General features: G+C 37.1%; 1 protein-coding gene across 6 annotated transcripts in view; it reads left to right on the forward strand.

Moving 5' to 3' along the window:
- The window catches only part of BLTP1 (bridge-like lipid transfer protein family member 1), a 181,890-nt gene that overhangs the window by 78,522 nt on the left and 88,387 nt on the right, over positions 1-14,981 (forward strand). For all 6 annotated transcript variants that reach the window (XM_080671792.1, XM_080671790.1, XM_080671794.1 and 3 more), the window contains exons 36-46: positions 2,285-2,482; positions 3,107-3,318; positions 5,166-5,317; positions 5,769-5,919; positions 6,078-6,230; positions 7,789-8,029; positions 10,039-10,181; positions 10,656-10,875; positions 11,333-11,491; positions 12,995-13,170; positions 13,950-14,125. In XM_080671792.1, coding sequence (XP_080527918.1) covers positions 2,285-2,482; positions 3,107-3,318; positions 5,166-5,317; positions 5,769-5,919; positions 6,078-6,230; positions 7,789-8,029; positions 10,039-10,181; positions 10,656-10,875; positions 11,333-11,491; positions 12,995-13,170; positions 13,950-14,125 — 1,981 coding nt within the window. The remainder of the gene's footprint in view (positions 1-2,284; positions 2,483-3,106; positions 3,319-5,165; positions 5,318-5,768; positions 5,920-6,077; positions 6,231-7,788; positions 8,030-10,038; positions 10,182-10,655; positions 10,876-11,332; positions 11,492-12,994; positions 13,171-13,949; positions 14,126-14,981) is intronic.

A 14,981-nucleotide genomic window follows, 5' to 3' on the forward strand; every position in this document is an offset into this window, starting at 1 on the left:
CTTTGAATATTGCTACAATTTTAGTAGTTTAAAAGAAAAGTATTTCTGTAATATATTAAACACGCAGTATTTATTCCTTATTCACATTCTATGCAGAATAGAAGGTAAACTTTGGTAGGGAAGTAAGTGATATGGCCCCAAATTAGGAACCCATCTGATTTCTTCATTATGTCTGCTGCTCATTAGAGAGTCTGGTCTTTATAGTCTTTCTTACTTTTTTAAATTGTTCTGTTGGCACAACTTTATTTGTGCCATGCCAGCACAGCCAAGGGTTTGGTGAGCCTGAGGATTAAAGAAAAGACAGACAAGAGAATACAGCTGGGGCTCGGCGGATCTCCCATGCCTGTTTACAATGTTCTTGTGAGTTTCACCTTGTTTTGGCAGCACTTGCTGCACCTCCCACAGCCCATTACCTACCTACCTATGAAGGAACTAGGGAGGGCGATAAGGTTAAGCTTAATTAAGCTAAGAGGGCTCTGCCCTCCAAGCTGGGACTTGTTTGTGGCCCTGCCACAGGTCAGTCCGAGGCTTAACCCTAGAGCTGCTGCCTACATCTCCCCCTTTTTTGTTTTTAAGCTACTACAGTAAAACTTAAACATCAAGAACAAAAAAACAATAACAAAACAATACCAATGCAAATCAGCAATAAGAGAGAAATCAAACTACTGACATGTTAACATTTTTAACTACAAAACAAAAGTTTCATTTGCTGCTGGTGTATATTTACTAAGAGTCCTCTGACTTGGCTGTGCAAGACTTTACAGAAGACTGGCAGCTAACCAATGCTAGCATAGCCAGAAACATGGTTGAGGGAGTAGCTTCCACTTCTTGCCTTTCTACCATCTGCTGGGCTTCAGTCGTTAACTTCTTCAGCTGACCCCATGTTGGCACCTTGGCTCCTTGTGTAGCCTTCGTTTTCTTCTTCTTCATTGCTGTCATCGGGCAACTCTCAGTCTTTTGAACGAAGGGACAAGGAGCTTCTCTGGGTCCATTGTGGTGACACACATAATGCTCTGGCACCCAAATTGGCTGTGCTGCTCCTTCTGGAAAGATACAAAACACAACCTCTTCCCCACATCAGTACTGGATCTGGTAAAACTCTTGTCTGGTTTGTGCATCCTTCCACTGGGCTAACTTGGTGGAGGCTATTGCACTAGAGGTCTGATGCCTTTCGGCTGCTGTACAACCCTCTGCATTGTAATTCAAAAAATTTAACACATAACATCCTTTTCCCCCTTCCCCCCCCCCTTTTTTTTTGCTTTAAGACCTGATTTATAGTATTAATTGTTTGTGCCATTACTTTAATTTCTCCAGTATAGTCCTGATCTATCACCCTGGGCAGAAATTGAAACCCTTCCAATGTTAATCTGCTTCTCTCTAAAATTAGTCCCATAAGACAGATAAAATATAAATGTAAAGCATAGTATTTTCCTGATGGAATATTTTATAGCTATTAAAACAATAATTTTAACTATAATAATTTTTAATGACTTGAGGAAATTATCATGGTTACTGTTGCATGAAAATTGGGAACAAAGCTGGGTTTGTAAAATGATCTCTAAATAGCTAGAAGGAAACTTACTCCAAATGTAATAAGCCAGTCATCTTTGGATGATAAATTTACCAGTGTTTTTTTTTTAAAATCTTTTTTGTTATGTTTTTCTGTATTCATTAACTATAATCAGAGAAATTTTAAAAAGTAAGGTAAGTAAGAAAAAAATGCCAGGAACTTGGGATGTTCATTTCTATATTGCATATTGTAAGCAGTGAAATATTCCAATGACTGTGATGAATTGTAGTTATATAGAATATGTTAGCATAAAGCCATTTTTTAGTAAATGCTGTTATTGTATTAGAAAATAATGTTTTTTCTAAAGCTGGATAATTAAAATAATTTTTTTTTATAAAATGATGAGAAAGTATTTAAAAATAGTTTATTATGAAGCTGAATTATGCAGAAGCTTTTTAGCTTTATATTTTTAGAGTACAATGTAATGTTTTAGAAATGAATCCATTCTGCCTTTGGGCAATTATTTGTTAATTCTAGAATCATCTCTCCTCCCCCCCCCCCCCCCTTTTTACTTCAATGTGATTCTGGCAATTTGTAAGCAGTATGAAGTTAGGCAGCATTATTTTTGAGTTGATTGGTTCATTTGTTTACTTTTCTTTTTGACTAAGTTATCTTTGAACGTAACCACTGTGCCAAATGTTTATATTGTTTGTTTTAAAAATATATAAAACCTCTATCTTTAAAAGTGGTGGTTTTGTTCTTTTTTGGTAATAGATATTGGCACCTGTGCCATCACTGCAATTCCTTTTGAGAAGTCCAAAGTCTTATTTACTCTGGAAGAGCTGGATGAGTTTACTTTTGTGGATGAGACTGACCAGCAAGCTATTCCAGATATAACTCGAATGGGTCCCAGCCAAGAAAAATGGGGTTGGATAATGTTTGAATGTGGACTTGAAAATTTAACCATAAAAGGTGGGTTTTTAAAAAATAATTCTGCTTAAGTGGGGACAAATTGGCCCCATGTTGCTGAAATGTTTTAGACTCATGACTTTTAATAACCTGAATCAGCATATTCAAGCTGAAAGTGTGGTAGCTGGGATTATTTACCAGGGGTGGATGCCCCATCCCGATTCCTCCATTGTGTGATCCAAAACTAGCACAGCATCTAGACATGTAAAACCTCAGTGTCTGAGCAGAGCAATCTTGGCTCAAGTCAAAGGCACTCGGCTTTTGAAAGCTTGTGTCTTTGGAAACTGGATCTTTGATTAGCAGAGCTTTGCCATTTAGGATGAAAATATTTCAAATCCTTTATTCAGTGAAACAGAGTCTGACTTACAATTATGTGTGTTTTCTTATACATTATTGAGTAATATATTAAAATATGAAGGCTGACTTGTGTATAAGACTTTTAGATTTAGTCCTATATAATAGTACTTGCCTGATAATCTAATATTGTATCACTTTTATAGATAAGAGCAAGTTTTGGTGAGAATAAAAGAGATTTTGTGAGATTTTAATTTTTATCTTTATGGATACGGTAGAGTACATCACTGAGATACCGAGTGTTTTAATAAATACTTTCTCGTATTTGTATAGGAGGAAGACAGTCTGGTGCTGTTTTGTATAATGCTTTTGGAACGATGGGCAAAGCTAGTGTCACAGAACGGGGTGGAGTGCTGACATCCAATAATTCTTCTGATTCTCCAACTGGCAGTGGCTATAACACCGACATCTCTGATGATAATCTTCCTTGTGACCGAACCAGTCCTTCTTCAGACTTAAATGGAAATTCTGTTTCTGATGAGCAGGTTGGTAATAATGCTTTGGAAACATGAGCAGGTTTCTAATAATAATGCTTTGGAAACATAACATAGAAAATGATGTACCAACTCAAAATTAACTTCTGAAGTATATTTGCTTGTCTTTTTGTAGTTTGGATTTTGCTTAAGTCAAGGCATTTTGATGGTTACACTTCTACTAGAGTATAATTTTTGTAGGCACCATTGCCTATATATGTTTATGTCTATCATAGTCCCTAGCATAATACTGTGTTCATATTAGGCACTTAAAATTAATGAATTAATAGAATTTCAAAAAAGCAGGCTTTGTTTTTATGTTGTTTGAATGATTTTAGTAGAATCATTTTTTAAATAATTAGTTTTGTTACTGGTAGTATTTCATGTAAGTTCTTAACATTTTTGTCAATATCTGCCAATTTCAGTTAGGGTCCTGAAGAACACCTTCAATGTCACTCATTTATTATTTTTATTAGGGTAGAATTTCATAGTGATGAATACAGGAACAGCAATAATGAAAATATGTAAAATTCTAGATTACTAAAGAGTTGTGTCACTGATTGGTGACCTGGGGCAGATTATTTTCCCTCTCCAGAGTTTCTTCATCTGTAAAGGAGTATTGTAAGGACATTGCTCTTCTAAAGTTGTGAAGATTGGAGGAGACAGTACATAGGAAAGGCTTAACTCAGTGTCTATCACACAGTAAGAACTTGGTAATGTGTGTGTACTATATGTTACATAGACTCCCAATGGAATCTGAGGCAGCTTTATTTTGAAATACTTAAATATTTCTGCAGCCAGCAATTTTAATAAAAATACCAGATGTGGGATAAATAGCTTCTTATCAGTTCAGATCAGGTTTTGATGCCACATTTACAGAAAAATATTAGATTTTATTTTTTTTAATCTTTATTGTTAAAAGTATTACATAGGTCCTCCTTTTCCCCCCATTAACCTCTTCCAACCCTCTCCCAACCCTCTCCCATATCTTCCTCCCCCAGACCCTCACTACCCCATTGTCTGTGTCCATGGGTTATGCATATATGCATACAAGTTCATTGGTTGATCTCTTCCCACCTACCTTCCCCTGGCTTCCCTGTGAGGTTCAACAGTCTGTTCAAGCTTCTATGTCTCTGGGTCTATTTTTGATCATTAGTTTATTTGGTTCATTAGATTCCACATATGAGTGAGATCATGTGGTACTTATCTTTCTTTGACTGGCTTATTTCAGAATGTCATGGATTTTAGAATTGCAAATAAGGGAGTGTGGACTTATATGTAGTGCCTGCTGACTTTAAAATCACTGGGGCCTATAGTTCACATTGTTTTGTAACACTTAGGACTCAAAGGTGTTTTGTGTGTATTCTTCATTCCTTAATCACCCCACAAGAAAATGCCAGTCTTTTCTTTATCTTGACCAATGATATCTAAAAGTGAATCAGAGACTTCAAGTAGATGTAAAAGGCAGGAGACTTCTTTGTTTGTTCTTTAATATCATGCTTCTTACCTGCCTACATCCTGAAGGGTGGTGATTACACATTTAAAAGATATTTCTATTTCTCAATATAGCTTTAGATAATAGCATATAAGATAACATAAGAATTTTTTGTAGAGTGTTATTTATTTGAAAATGTGTTACAATAGTATTTATTATGGCTCTTTATTTGGAAGTTTGAAATATTCTGTTAAATGGAAAAGGAAATTGATTGCAGTAGGAAGCAGAAGACCTTAATTCTACCACCCACTCTGCTCAAGAGTTGTGTGGCTTCTGGCAAGTTACCTCTTTCTCTCACTTTCCTCATCTGGAAAAAATAACTTAATGCCCCTAAACAAAACGTTTTGTGTTTTCTATTATATAGGATGAAGGAGTTGAATCCGATGATTTGAAGAAAGATGTGCCTCTTATGCCGCCACCCCCCGATTCCTGCAGCATGAAGCTGACCATCCAGGAGATTTGGTTTAGTTTCGCAGCTCCCACCAACGTGAGGTCTCCCACTCATGCATTTTCTAGGTAAAAAGTCTGAAAAGTGTACTACTGTCTCTTGGTGTTTATTTATTTAAATGGCATGCAGTTCTGTTTCATGCATGTTTTGAATTACTTTTTGGATATATCTAATATGAGGGCTGCCACCTCTTCCCCATCTTTCCTACCTTAGACTCTCTGTTGACCTTATATGTCAGCTTGTTTGACCATTTTTCTTTTCTAGGGCTTAGTTTTACTTTCACATGTTAACCTGTCATTAACTTATTTTTTTCACCTCTAATAAGCTTTTTAATATTTTTTCTTTTCTATTATCTGTTCTTTGAATATCATGAATTATGATTATCATAATTTATCTGGTGGTCAAAAGGAAAAGTAATTTGCCTAAATAAAATAGCTGCTAAGAACAGTAGATATGGAAGATCATTTGAAATACAAATCTTGATGCTTGTTTTTATAATTTTCTAAAATAAATCTGAAGGCAGCTAAACCTCTTAAGCACTGCGACCCCCGCGGTGGGTGCATGGCTCGTTCCTGTTGACCAGCTCAAGTCGTCCTTGAACAAATTGGAAACAGAGGGAACTCTGAGACTCTGTGCTGTGATGGGATGCATCATGACTGAAGCGCTAGAGGTAAGTCTTCAACAATACATGGAGATACAGAATTTATTGAAAACGATCCTGACCATTTATCATTGTTGGGGAACATCTGACTTGTGAGTACTTAGTGACTTTCATTTGTACTGTTTTTAATACATCATTGTAAGCCTGTTATTTTTGCTTTGTTTCAGAATAAAAGTATGCATTTTCCCCTAAGAAGTAAATACAACAGACTTACAAAACTGGCCCGCTTTCTCCAAGAAAACCCTTCTTGTTTACTGTGTAATATACTCCACCACTACCTGCACCAGGCAAATTACTCCATCATCGATGACGCTACAATGGTGAGTGACTGAAACCATGTGTTAGCTCTGAAGTAGCCTCTGTTCTGTTGAGGAACCATTGACCTGCAGGGTTTGAGATGCCTATGGGAATTCCAGAGGAGAAATATGGTTAGAAATACAGGCTAATAGACAACAGCAGGCTCAGATGAATGATTTGGGAGTTGACAGCATGAAGGTGTTACAAGCTGTTGACATGGATGAGACTTCTAGGGATGGAGGGTTGAGTAAGAACCTGGTAAAGGATGGATCCCAGAAGAATACCAATATTAAAGGGATGGGGAAGGTGGATGGAGGTACACAGAGTGCTGAGGAGGGAAAGGAGAGCTAGGAAAGAATGTCTGGAAGCCAAAGTATAGTGAGTTGCAAGTAAGAGAGTAATCACTAGAGTCAAATTTCATAGCAATGTTTAATAAAATAAGGACTCATTTGTGATCGGGGGAGATTATGTAATTGTACAAAATAAATATACTATCTCTGCCCCTTGAAAAGCACTTCAGAAGGTGACACATAACTAGGGGTGTAGAACTGGAGGAGCTTCCTTCTCCTCGCCAAGCTCTGGTCAATAGAGAATACATGAGAATCTGTAGCCAAATTAGTGGTCAATGTATCCATATTAGTAATGGCCAGTCAAGCTCCTATTTACCTCCACTGCCAGAATCTCCAGTAAGTCATGGATATAAAAAAGGTACTTGGCCTGAGGCTGGTAGAGTTTCTGGTTTCTACTGCCACCTGAGAGTTGAGGACTGGGAGGTCCCCAATGTGAGGCTAACCTACACATGGTGACGTAGGCAGAGACGGGAACAGAGAGAATGACTGCATTTCCATGGGCGCTCTGCCCAGGTATGCTTTCCCTTGAGAGGAAGGACCACTTGAGCCTGGGAATGAAAGGGCAGGTGCAGAAAGTAAACGAGGTTCTTCTAACACAGGAAATCGTGGAAAAGGGGATGGAGAAGAGTTGGATATTTTCTCCTCAGGCTAAGGCTGTAATAGGAAAAAGAGCCAAGTTTTCTTTCTTACAATCATAATCATGTGAAATCATATATACTGTATTCTAAATTTTATCATTGTTAATAATACATTTAACTTTCAAAGCAGTTACAAATCCAGCTACATCCAGCATTTACCTATAGTAATTTATTATTTTTAATGCTAAAAATAATCTCTGAAGGGAATAATTTCATTCCCGTTTTGCTTAATGAATATTTCAGGTTGTTCAAAATACATTTGATTCTTCAACTGGCAAAAAGATAAAGTGGATGGAATGCTTCTTCAGAAGAACCCCAGTCTTGTACCTGCATTTAGTCTTATTTCCCTGGAGCTGCTGTGCTCTTCATGACAGGAGAAGCAACCTTGTGTTTAGAGATTGAGTTCTGTTGTCAGCTTGAAACACTGACTTTCTTGTGTAACCTTGGACAAATTACTTAACATATAAATTCTAGTTTCCTCATTTCCCAGTGAGGGTTATGAGAGTTAAATGAATAAATATATGCAAAGCACTTAAATGGTAACTATTATTATTATAATAAGGTGACTTCTAACCACATCATTGTTGTTACAGGGTGATGGACTTCCTGCCTTGGTAACCTTAAAGAAAGGGTTAGTTGCCCTGGCAAGGCAGTGGATGAAGTTCATTGTGGTAACACCAACCTTTAAAGGAGTCAACTTACATCGGCCAGCTCAGCCCTTAAAGCCCCAAGCAGCTGTGGACCATGAACACGAAGATGGCTTTGGGCTGGACAATGGAGGTGGTCTTCAAAGTGATACCAGTGCTGATGGAGCAGAATTTGAATTTGATGCAGGTAATTTTGTAAATATTTTAGCTAGTTATTATGTACTCGGTAACCTAGTACACGTGATAATTTTAAGAATCTGTGTCCCAAATTTGATATTTCAATTTGTCATGGTTTAATTATATAAGTATGGTTTCTATTAGTCCAAATAAATGGTAATAATGTTGGAATCTTATATAGATTTGATTCTCAAGTTTAATTCTGTGAAATATAATAGACTTCTTCTCCTAACCCAGTGGTCGTCAAACTCATTAGTCAACAGAGCCAAATATTAACAGTACAACGATTGAAATTTCTTTTGAGAGCCAAATTTTTTAAACTTAAACTTCTTCTAACGCCCCTTCTTCAAAATAGACTCACCCAGGCTGTGGTATTTTGTGGAAGAGCCACTCTCAAGGGGCCAAAGAGCCGCATGTGGCTCGTGAGCCGCAGTTTGCCGACCACTGTCCTAACCTATTCAGTCTAAACAACAGATATCTTTGTATAACTAGAATACTTTGAGTTAAATACATTAACCTCTATTTAAAAATTATATCTATTTCTTTATCATCTTTCCCCTGCCTTTATTTTATTGTTATTTTTTATATTTAAAGAATAAATAGTTATGTTTGATATCGAGGTACTCACTGAATAAGATAAAAATAAATTACAATGATTGATAAATAACTGTGGAATGATAGCAATTAATCAATCTCTGGGTCACTGCTTAATTAGAAAGCATAGTCTTCTAAATATGATCTCAAAATCCTCAGCAACACATAATATCATAGTAATTACAGTAAATGTGTACATTGCAATGAGAAAGATGGTATTCTCAAAGTGCTCTGGCACCATGCATTTTATAATAGTAAACTTTCCCACCAGAGATGTCATGCCTCTCTGCTTGCCCTGTGCCTTTAAAGGAGCCTTTGAATTTTACTCAGTGCCTGTTCAGACCTGAGTTTATATAATGTTTGGAGGCCTGTGCTCAGCCTCAGATTCTGACAGCCTGATGGCTGTGCCAGAACACAGGCAGTACCCCTGTGTTTCACAGTGTATACAGATGGGGCACACAGAGGAGTCATAGCTGTTTATATGGAAAATTAATAATGCAGGCATAAACTCCATGTTTCACATACAACTGTAAACCGACTTTTGCCCCACCCTATATATACTTTAATGCTTTTTCAAAGTTTAATTTTTATTATCATGAAATCTACTATTCACTGTAATTTATCTTATGATAATTTGAAAAAATATTAAAAGTACCATGGGCAAAGAAAGCAGTCTTAAAATTAGAGCTTTCAGAATATCTTCTGTGTATATAAAAGGCTAATATGCAAATTGTCCCCTGGGGAGATCGACAGGGAGACCGGGAGTTCGATCACTCTCTATGATGTGCGCTGACCACCAGGGGGTGGAGCGCAACAAAGGAAGGCCCTGGCTGGCATCCAGCAGCCGGGGAAGGAAGGCCCCGATCGGCCCTGATTGCCAGCCAGGTCTAGGGACCCTACCGTGCACGAATTTTGTGCACCGGGCCTCTAGTTGATATATAATACTTTACCCAGTTTTTCTTTTTGGTTTTCAAACATTTGTAAATTATATTTAAGAAATGAATGTTTTATGAGTAATAGGCTGGAATTTATTATTTATTTTGATAAATTTCAAGTCTGTACAAAAGTTGAAAGAATAGTGTAGAAACTATCCCTTCTAATTAATTATCTATAAATGCCTGCGTTAATCTGTGAAAATTCTGTGCTTTCTTGAGCTGAGTTGAATTGGATTTTGGTCTCTTTTGGTGGCATATGTGAGATTGAATAGAAGCTGTTTATTCCTTTTTTGAGACTGAGTGAGAAGATTGGGGTTGGAAGGGTAAAATAAAAATTTAAAAAAGAGTGAATATTACAGAAGATTACACAATTAACTTGTCAAGGAATATCTATGGCTGAGTGTAGGTACACCACCAGGAACACTGGAGTTGATGCTTAAGGAACGTGTCTGACAATCTGCAGCCCACTCACTCTTTTCACTGATTTCAGCCACAGTCAGCGAGCACACGATGCTGCTGGAAGGAACAGCCAGCCGACCTCCCCCCAGCGGCTCTGGGCCTGTGACTGGCGCTGAAATAATGAGGAAACTCTCCAAGACTCACACCCACAGTGACTCTGCGTTAAAAATAAAGGTTCATTATTACTGTTTTTAGTTAGTGTTAGTTAGACTTGCAGAGAATACCTAACTTTTGCCATCTCAAATTCAACTATTAGATATCCATTCTAAAGATTTAAATTTAGTAAAAATAGTATTTTTATATTGAAATTAACATGATTAGTAACTTTCAGTGTGTACATTTCTTTGAAAATTATATCATCAATAGTAATTAATATTGAATAAGAACTACTTTAACTACCAGGCCTTAGGGCTCTCGTTTAAATTTATTGAATATTTAGTAAAATACAATATTGAGAATAGTCATCATCTTATAATTGTGCATGATCTATATACAGTTTGAGTGAGGCTGTTTTATGTTTTCAATGATGTTGTTTTGTTTGGTATTGTGTGAATCATAGCGAGCAGTAATGGCAAGGGTAACAGCAGTTGTAGTTCTCAGCCATCACGTTTGTGTGTGTAAAGAAGAGCCTGTGTGGTTTCTCTGCAGGGCATCCACCCATACCACTCCCTGAGCTACACCAGTGGAGACACTGCCACGGATTCTCCGGTGCATGTGGGCCGTGTTGGGATGCCAGTGAAGGAGAGTCCACGGAAGGAGAGCCTGCTCAGCTACCTGACCGGGAGCTTCCCGAGCTTGCACAACCTCCTGGAGGGCACTCCTCAAAGGAGCAGTGCAGCTGTGAAAAGTAACTCCCTGACGAGAACAGGTGTGGCCTTGGTTTTGACAATTACAAGTTTACTTCTGTGGGAGAATTAAAAAAAAAAAAAAAGGTTTAAGATTTTTAGATATATACTTTGGATGCATAACTAATATTTCATATTGCATCTCTCATCTCTGAGAGAGTATTTTGGGAAACTTCTCTTTGTAACAGGTTAGTATCTTCTTGCCCTTAGTTTGCATTTTTAAATTGTAGCATTTGACATTACTGTCAACCAAGGTGTGATGTGGGTTGCTGTCTAGACCAGACAAAAATGAATTTTTCCGTGGTATAATAAACAAGTTATTTATTAGTGCCTTAATATCCAAATACAGATGTCATACTATGAATTTGAAAACATCTGCAAATATAGGTATTTTAATGTGACTTCAAAAAAATTACATAAATCACATTTTTTCCTCCTTAGTACATAAGTAATATTATACTCAGTAAACTTTATTTTCAGGAAATACAATGGCTACAGATATGTTGTCTGAACATCCCTTGCTATCTGAGCCATCATCTGTGAGTTTCTATAACTGGATGTCCAATGCGGTGGGTAATCGAGGAAGTGTGGTGCAGGAATCTCCTGTCACAAAGTCAGGACACAACAGTCTTCCGACAGGTATGGACTTGTCACATTATTTTGCTTAACCATCTAAGGGGCACCTGTAAAGTTATTGCAAAATCCTATTTTTCAGAGAATGATTAAAAAAACCTCAAGTGCTTAAGTATTGTTTTAGTTGAAATTGACCCATTTATGAACTGCCTTTGATAATCCAGCAGCTGAGGGAGTCATAAGCAGTCACTCAATGTTTCTGTGGAAAGTCAAACATGATAGCGTCTATAATTTAAAGAATTTAAAACTTCCATTTAATGTGGCTGGTTTAATTTCAAAACACCAAAAGGAGGTAAATAAAAAATACAGTGTATAATTACAACATCGTATACTTACAACAGAGAAAGTGTTTTCAGTTTATCCAGATTTCTCTGGGACATAATAACTCGCATTCTTGTGCTCTTTTTGGTTGCTTAAATATTTAATTAAATCTAAGGGAGTACTAAGAAGAATAAAGTAAGGTTCTTGCCCTCAAGGAGGGAAATAAATCAGGGCTATTTATTAATTTTTAAAAGAATATGTATAAGTAGCAAGAAGACTAGTAGGGAATTCACAAGGAAGGTTTGGTGGCTATCTCCTGAAGTAAAAGTGGAGTCACCCCTCCCCTTCTACTTGTGTGTGTGTGTGTTCAAATTTACTAGACATGTTTGTTTGTTTTTTAGTAAAAAAATTTTTTTAAGAAAAAGAATATGTGAGGTAGCCTTTGATTCTAGTTATAGAAGGCAGCTAAAATTAATCTGTGTAACAACTATTGGGATATCTAGTAAATTCTATTCAGACAGAAAATACGAAATTATGAAAAGTGGTTGACACATGACTACTTAGTCCTTTTTCTTGCTGGTGTGTGGACCATTTTTGAACCTGGAGTGAAGTGGTGAGCAGGTGATGAATTCTAACTGCACCTTAGTTCTCAGCGTCAGCCTTGGCTGAAGAAGATGGAAGAATGTGCTTGACTGGCTGTCAGCACTTTGCTGGGGCTGGTTTCCCTGTTGCATAGAGTTTAAGTTTCAGGAGAGCCAGAAAGGAACATTTCCTTTGTCTGGGGGTTAAAGAAGAAAGGGAGGAAGAGGAAAGAAAGTGCCAATTATTGTCGTTCCACCTCAGGGAAGGTCAGTGGGAGGAAGTTTGTATGTGCTATTCGAGACATGATGGTCCGCCTCCTGCCGCTGCTTTCTGTGGCCCAGCTGCTTTCTGCACCTTTGCTTCTGGGTGCCCAGCTGAGGGGATGGCAGAGGCTCTTCCAGATGCAGAAGCCTATATTCTGGGCTGACTGGCTGTCATGAAGATTTCATGTATGAGGACAACGGATATTTTCTAAAAATGTAGTTTAATTTCACTTTTTATTAATCACATCTGTAAAATAACCTAAAAGTGCTATTTTTTTCTTTAATTTAAATGGTCTGGTAATACTGTTCCATACAGGCTTTGTAAGTTTACTTTGCCATGCCCCTTTATTTCTTTTATTTTCCAATACTTTAGATTTCATTCTTGAACATTTTTCCTATTTAGGTGTTGCGCCCAATCTTCCCACAATACCCTCAGCCTCCGATTTCAACACCATCTTGTCTAGTGACCAGAACACTCTGGATGGGACCCCTTCTCAGCACAGTATGAGTCAGGATGATGTGGCAGGTGTAGAAGAAGCCAACCAAGGTTTTCCTGCGGTTCAGCTGGCTGATGCCCAGGTGAGCCAGCCTGTTCCTCCCAGTTGTAAAATCCTCTTAGGTAGCACTGAGCAGCTGGAGCCATCTCTAATTCACCTTGGAATTTAGTGAAAACCTTTGTTCTGTGCTTGTCTACCTAAAGCCTTCATGCAAAAAAGGAGAAGTTTTCAAAAAGGACATGGGTTAATTAAGCATCTATAGATATTCATTAAACAGAAGAATGGCATAGTTGTTTATCTCATATGGTAACATTGTTTTTTGGAGATACAGATTAGCTAAATATCATGACTAGAAAGATAAATTTAATATCCTATTGTGTTCAGTGTTATGATAAGACTTTTTTTGAATGAGCAGTGGGGAGCCATTGAAGATTTTAGAGCAGAGGAATAATGTGACAAGAACTAGACATGGGTAGCAATGTGCTAAATGGATTGAATTAGAGAAACAAGGTGAAGAGATGAGTTACTGAAACAGATCACACAAGTGGAAATGAGGCTTAGATGGCTGTGGCTTTGATTAGATAAAGAAGAAATATTATGAAGGTCTTATTTAATGGCTTAAATATGGAGAGTACAAAGCAAAATCTTTGAAATCTTTTTAGTTCCTCAGGTGACCAGAGGCAAGTGGGAGAGTGGGCCATAGGCATTAACAGGTATTAAGTATAATTAGATTATATTTATTACAGAAGACCTTTTTGTGTTTCACACTACACATATGAACTGGTGTAGGATAAGAAAAAACACTGCAGTAAAGGATGAATTATATAAATTGCACTAATATGAATGTGTTATGTCTTTTAGGTTGTTTTCAAGCCTCTTCTGAGTCACACAGGGATTCAGTCCCAGGATGCAATGCCACTGTGCTACCGCATGTACTTTGGCGAGCACCTTTCATTTTCAGGGACACTGGACTGCCTGCGAGCAGATATCGTGGACTCAGACACAGCCAAGGAGAGAAAAAGCAAAAGGGCAAGAAGGTGTCTTGTGTTATTGTTGTTTGCATGTAAAATTTTGTACAAGGGTAATAATACCTGTTTGTTTTTAACTTTGCTTCGTTCTCATGGTAATGAGAAATTAATTTTAATATCTTAATGAGAAGACAATTTCCATTTAACCAAAATAGTAGCCACATTAATAGATTATGAGGCCTGTTTTTAGGCCTCTTTTTGAACCATGTTAGCACATCCATGAGAGTGAGCCACATACATGTGGTGATGTAGACACCTAGAACTTATTTACTGTTGCACTAGTTAAATTTTTATGATCTTATGGATTGTAATTTTGTACATTTTATTTAGAATTTATTCCTGGCCTCCTTTCTGAGTTGACTTGTCGCAGGTGGTATTTTCTATTAGGAACAGAATAGAGGTCATACAGAGTCTAGCCATCAGAAACAGACACAGGAATGCCAAATGTAGCGTGGAGAGAGTTAAGAACCATCTTTTACTATCATTCTTTATTGTCATGGATGGTTCTTCAGTTTCTTCACTGTTTGTAATATGCCTACTAATAAGATTTGTCTAATATTTTGAGAACTTGAATTTTACTTTGGGCAGATTTTGCCAAAGTGTATGGGAATAATAGCATATGGACATAGTTAGCCTTTCTGACATGAGGTTGTTTGTGACATGCTTGGTTTCATCCAGTTTGTGCTTTTGCAAGGTAAATTAAAAGTAAAATGCTCATGTACCTAACATAGAGCTAAGTGAAATATATTTTTCATTTGAAATATTCTACTTAAAATTTTAAATAATTTTAACAAAATTGGCTTTTAAAATTTCATGACAATTCTGTGTAGATAAATAAAGCCTTCTTTTAGTTTGTTTTAGGTTT

This window comes from Plecotus auritus, assembly GCF_963455305.1.
Source record: "Plecotus auritus genome assembly, chromosome: 6".
In the NCBI taxonomy this organism is placed as follows: Eukaryota; Metazoa; Chordata; class Mammalia; order Chiroptera; family Vespertilionidae; genus Plecotus; species Plecotus auritus.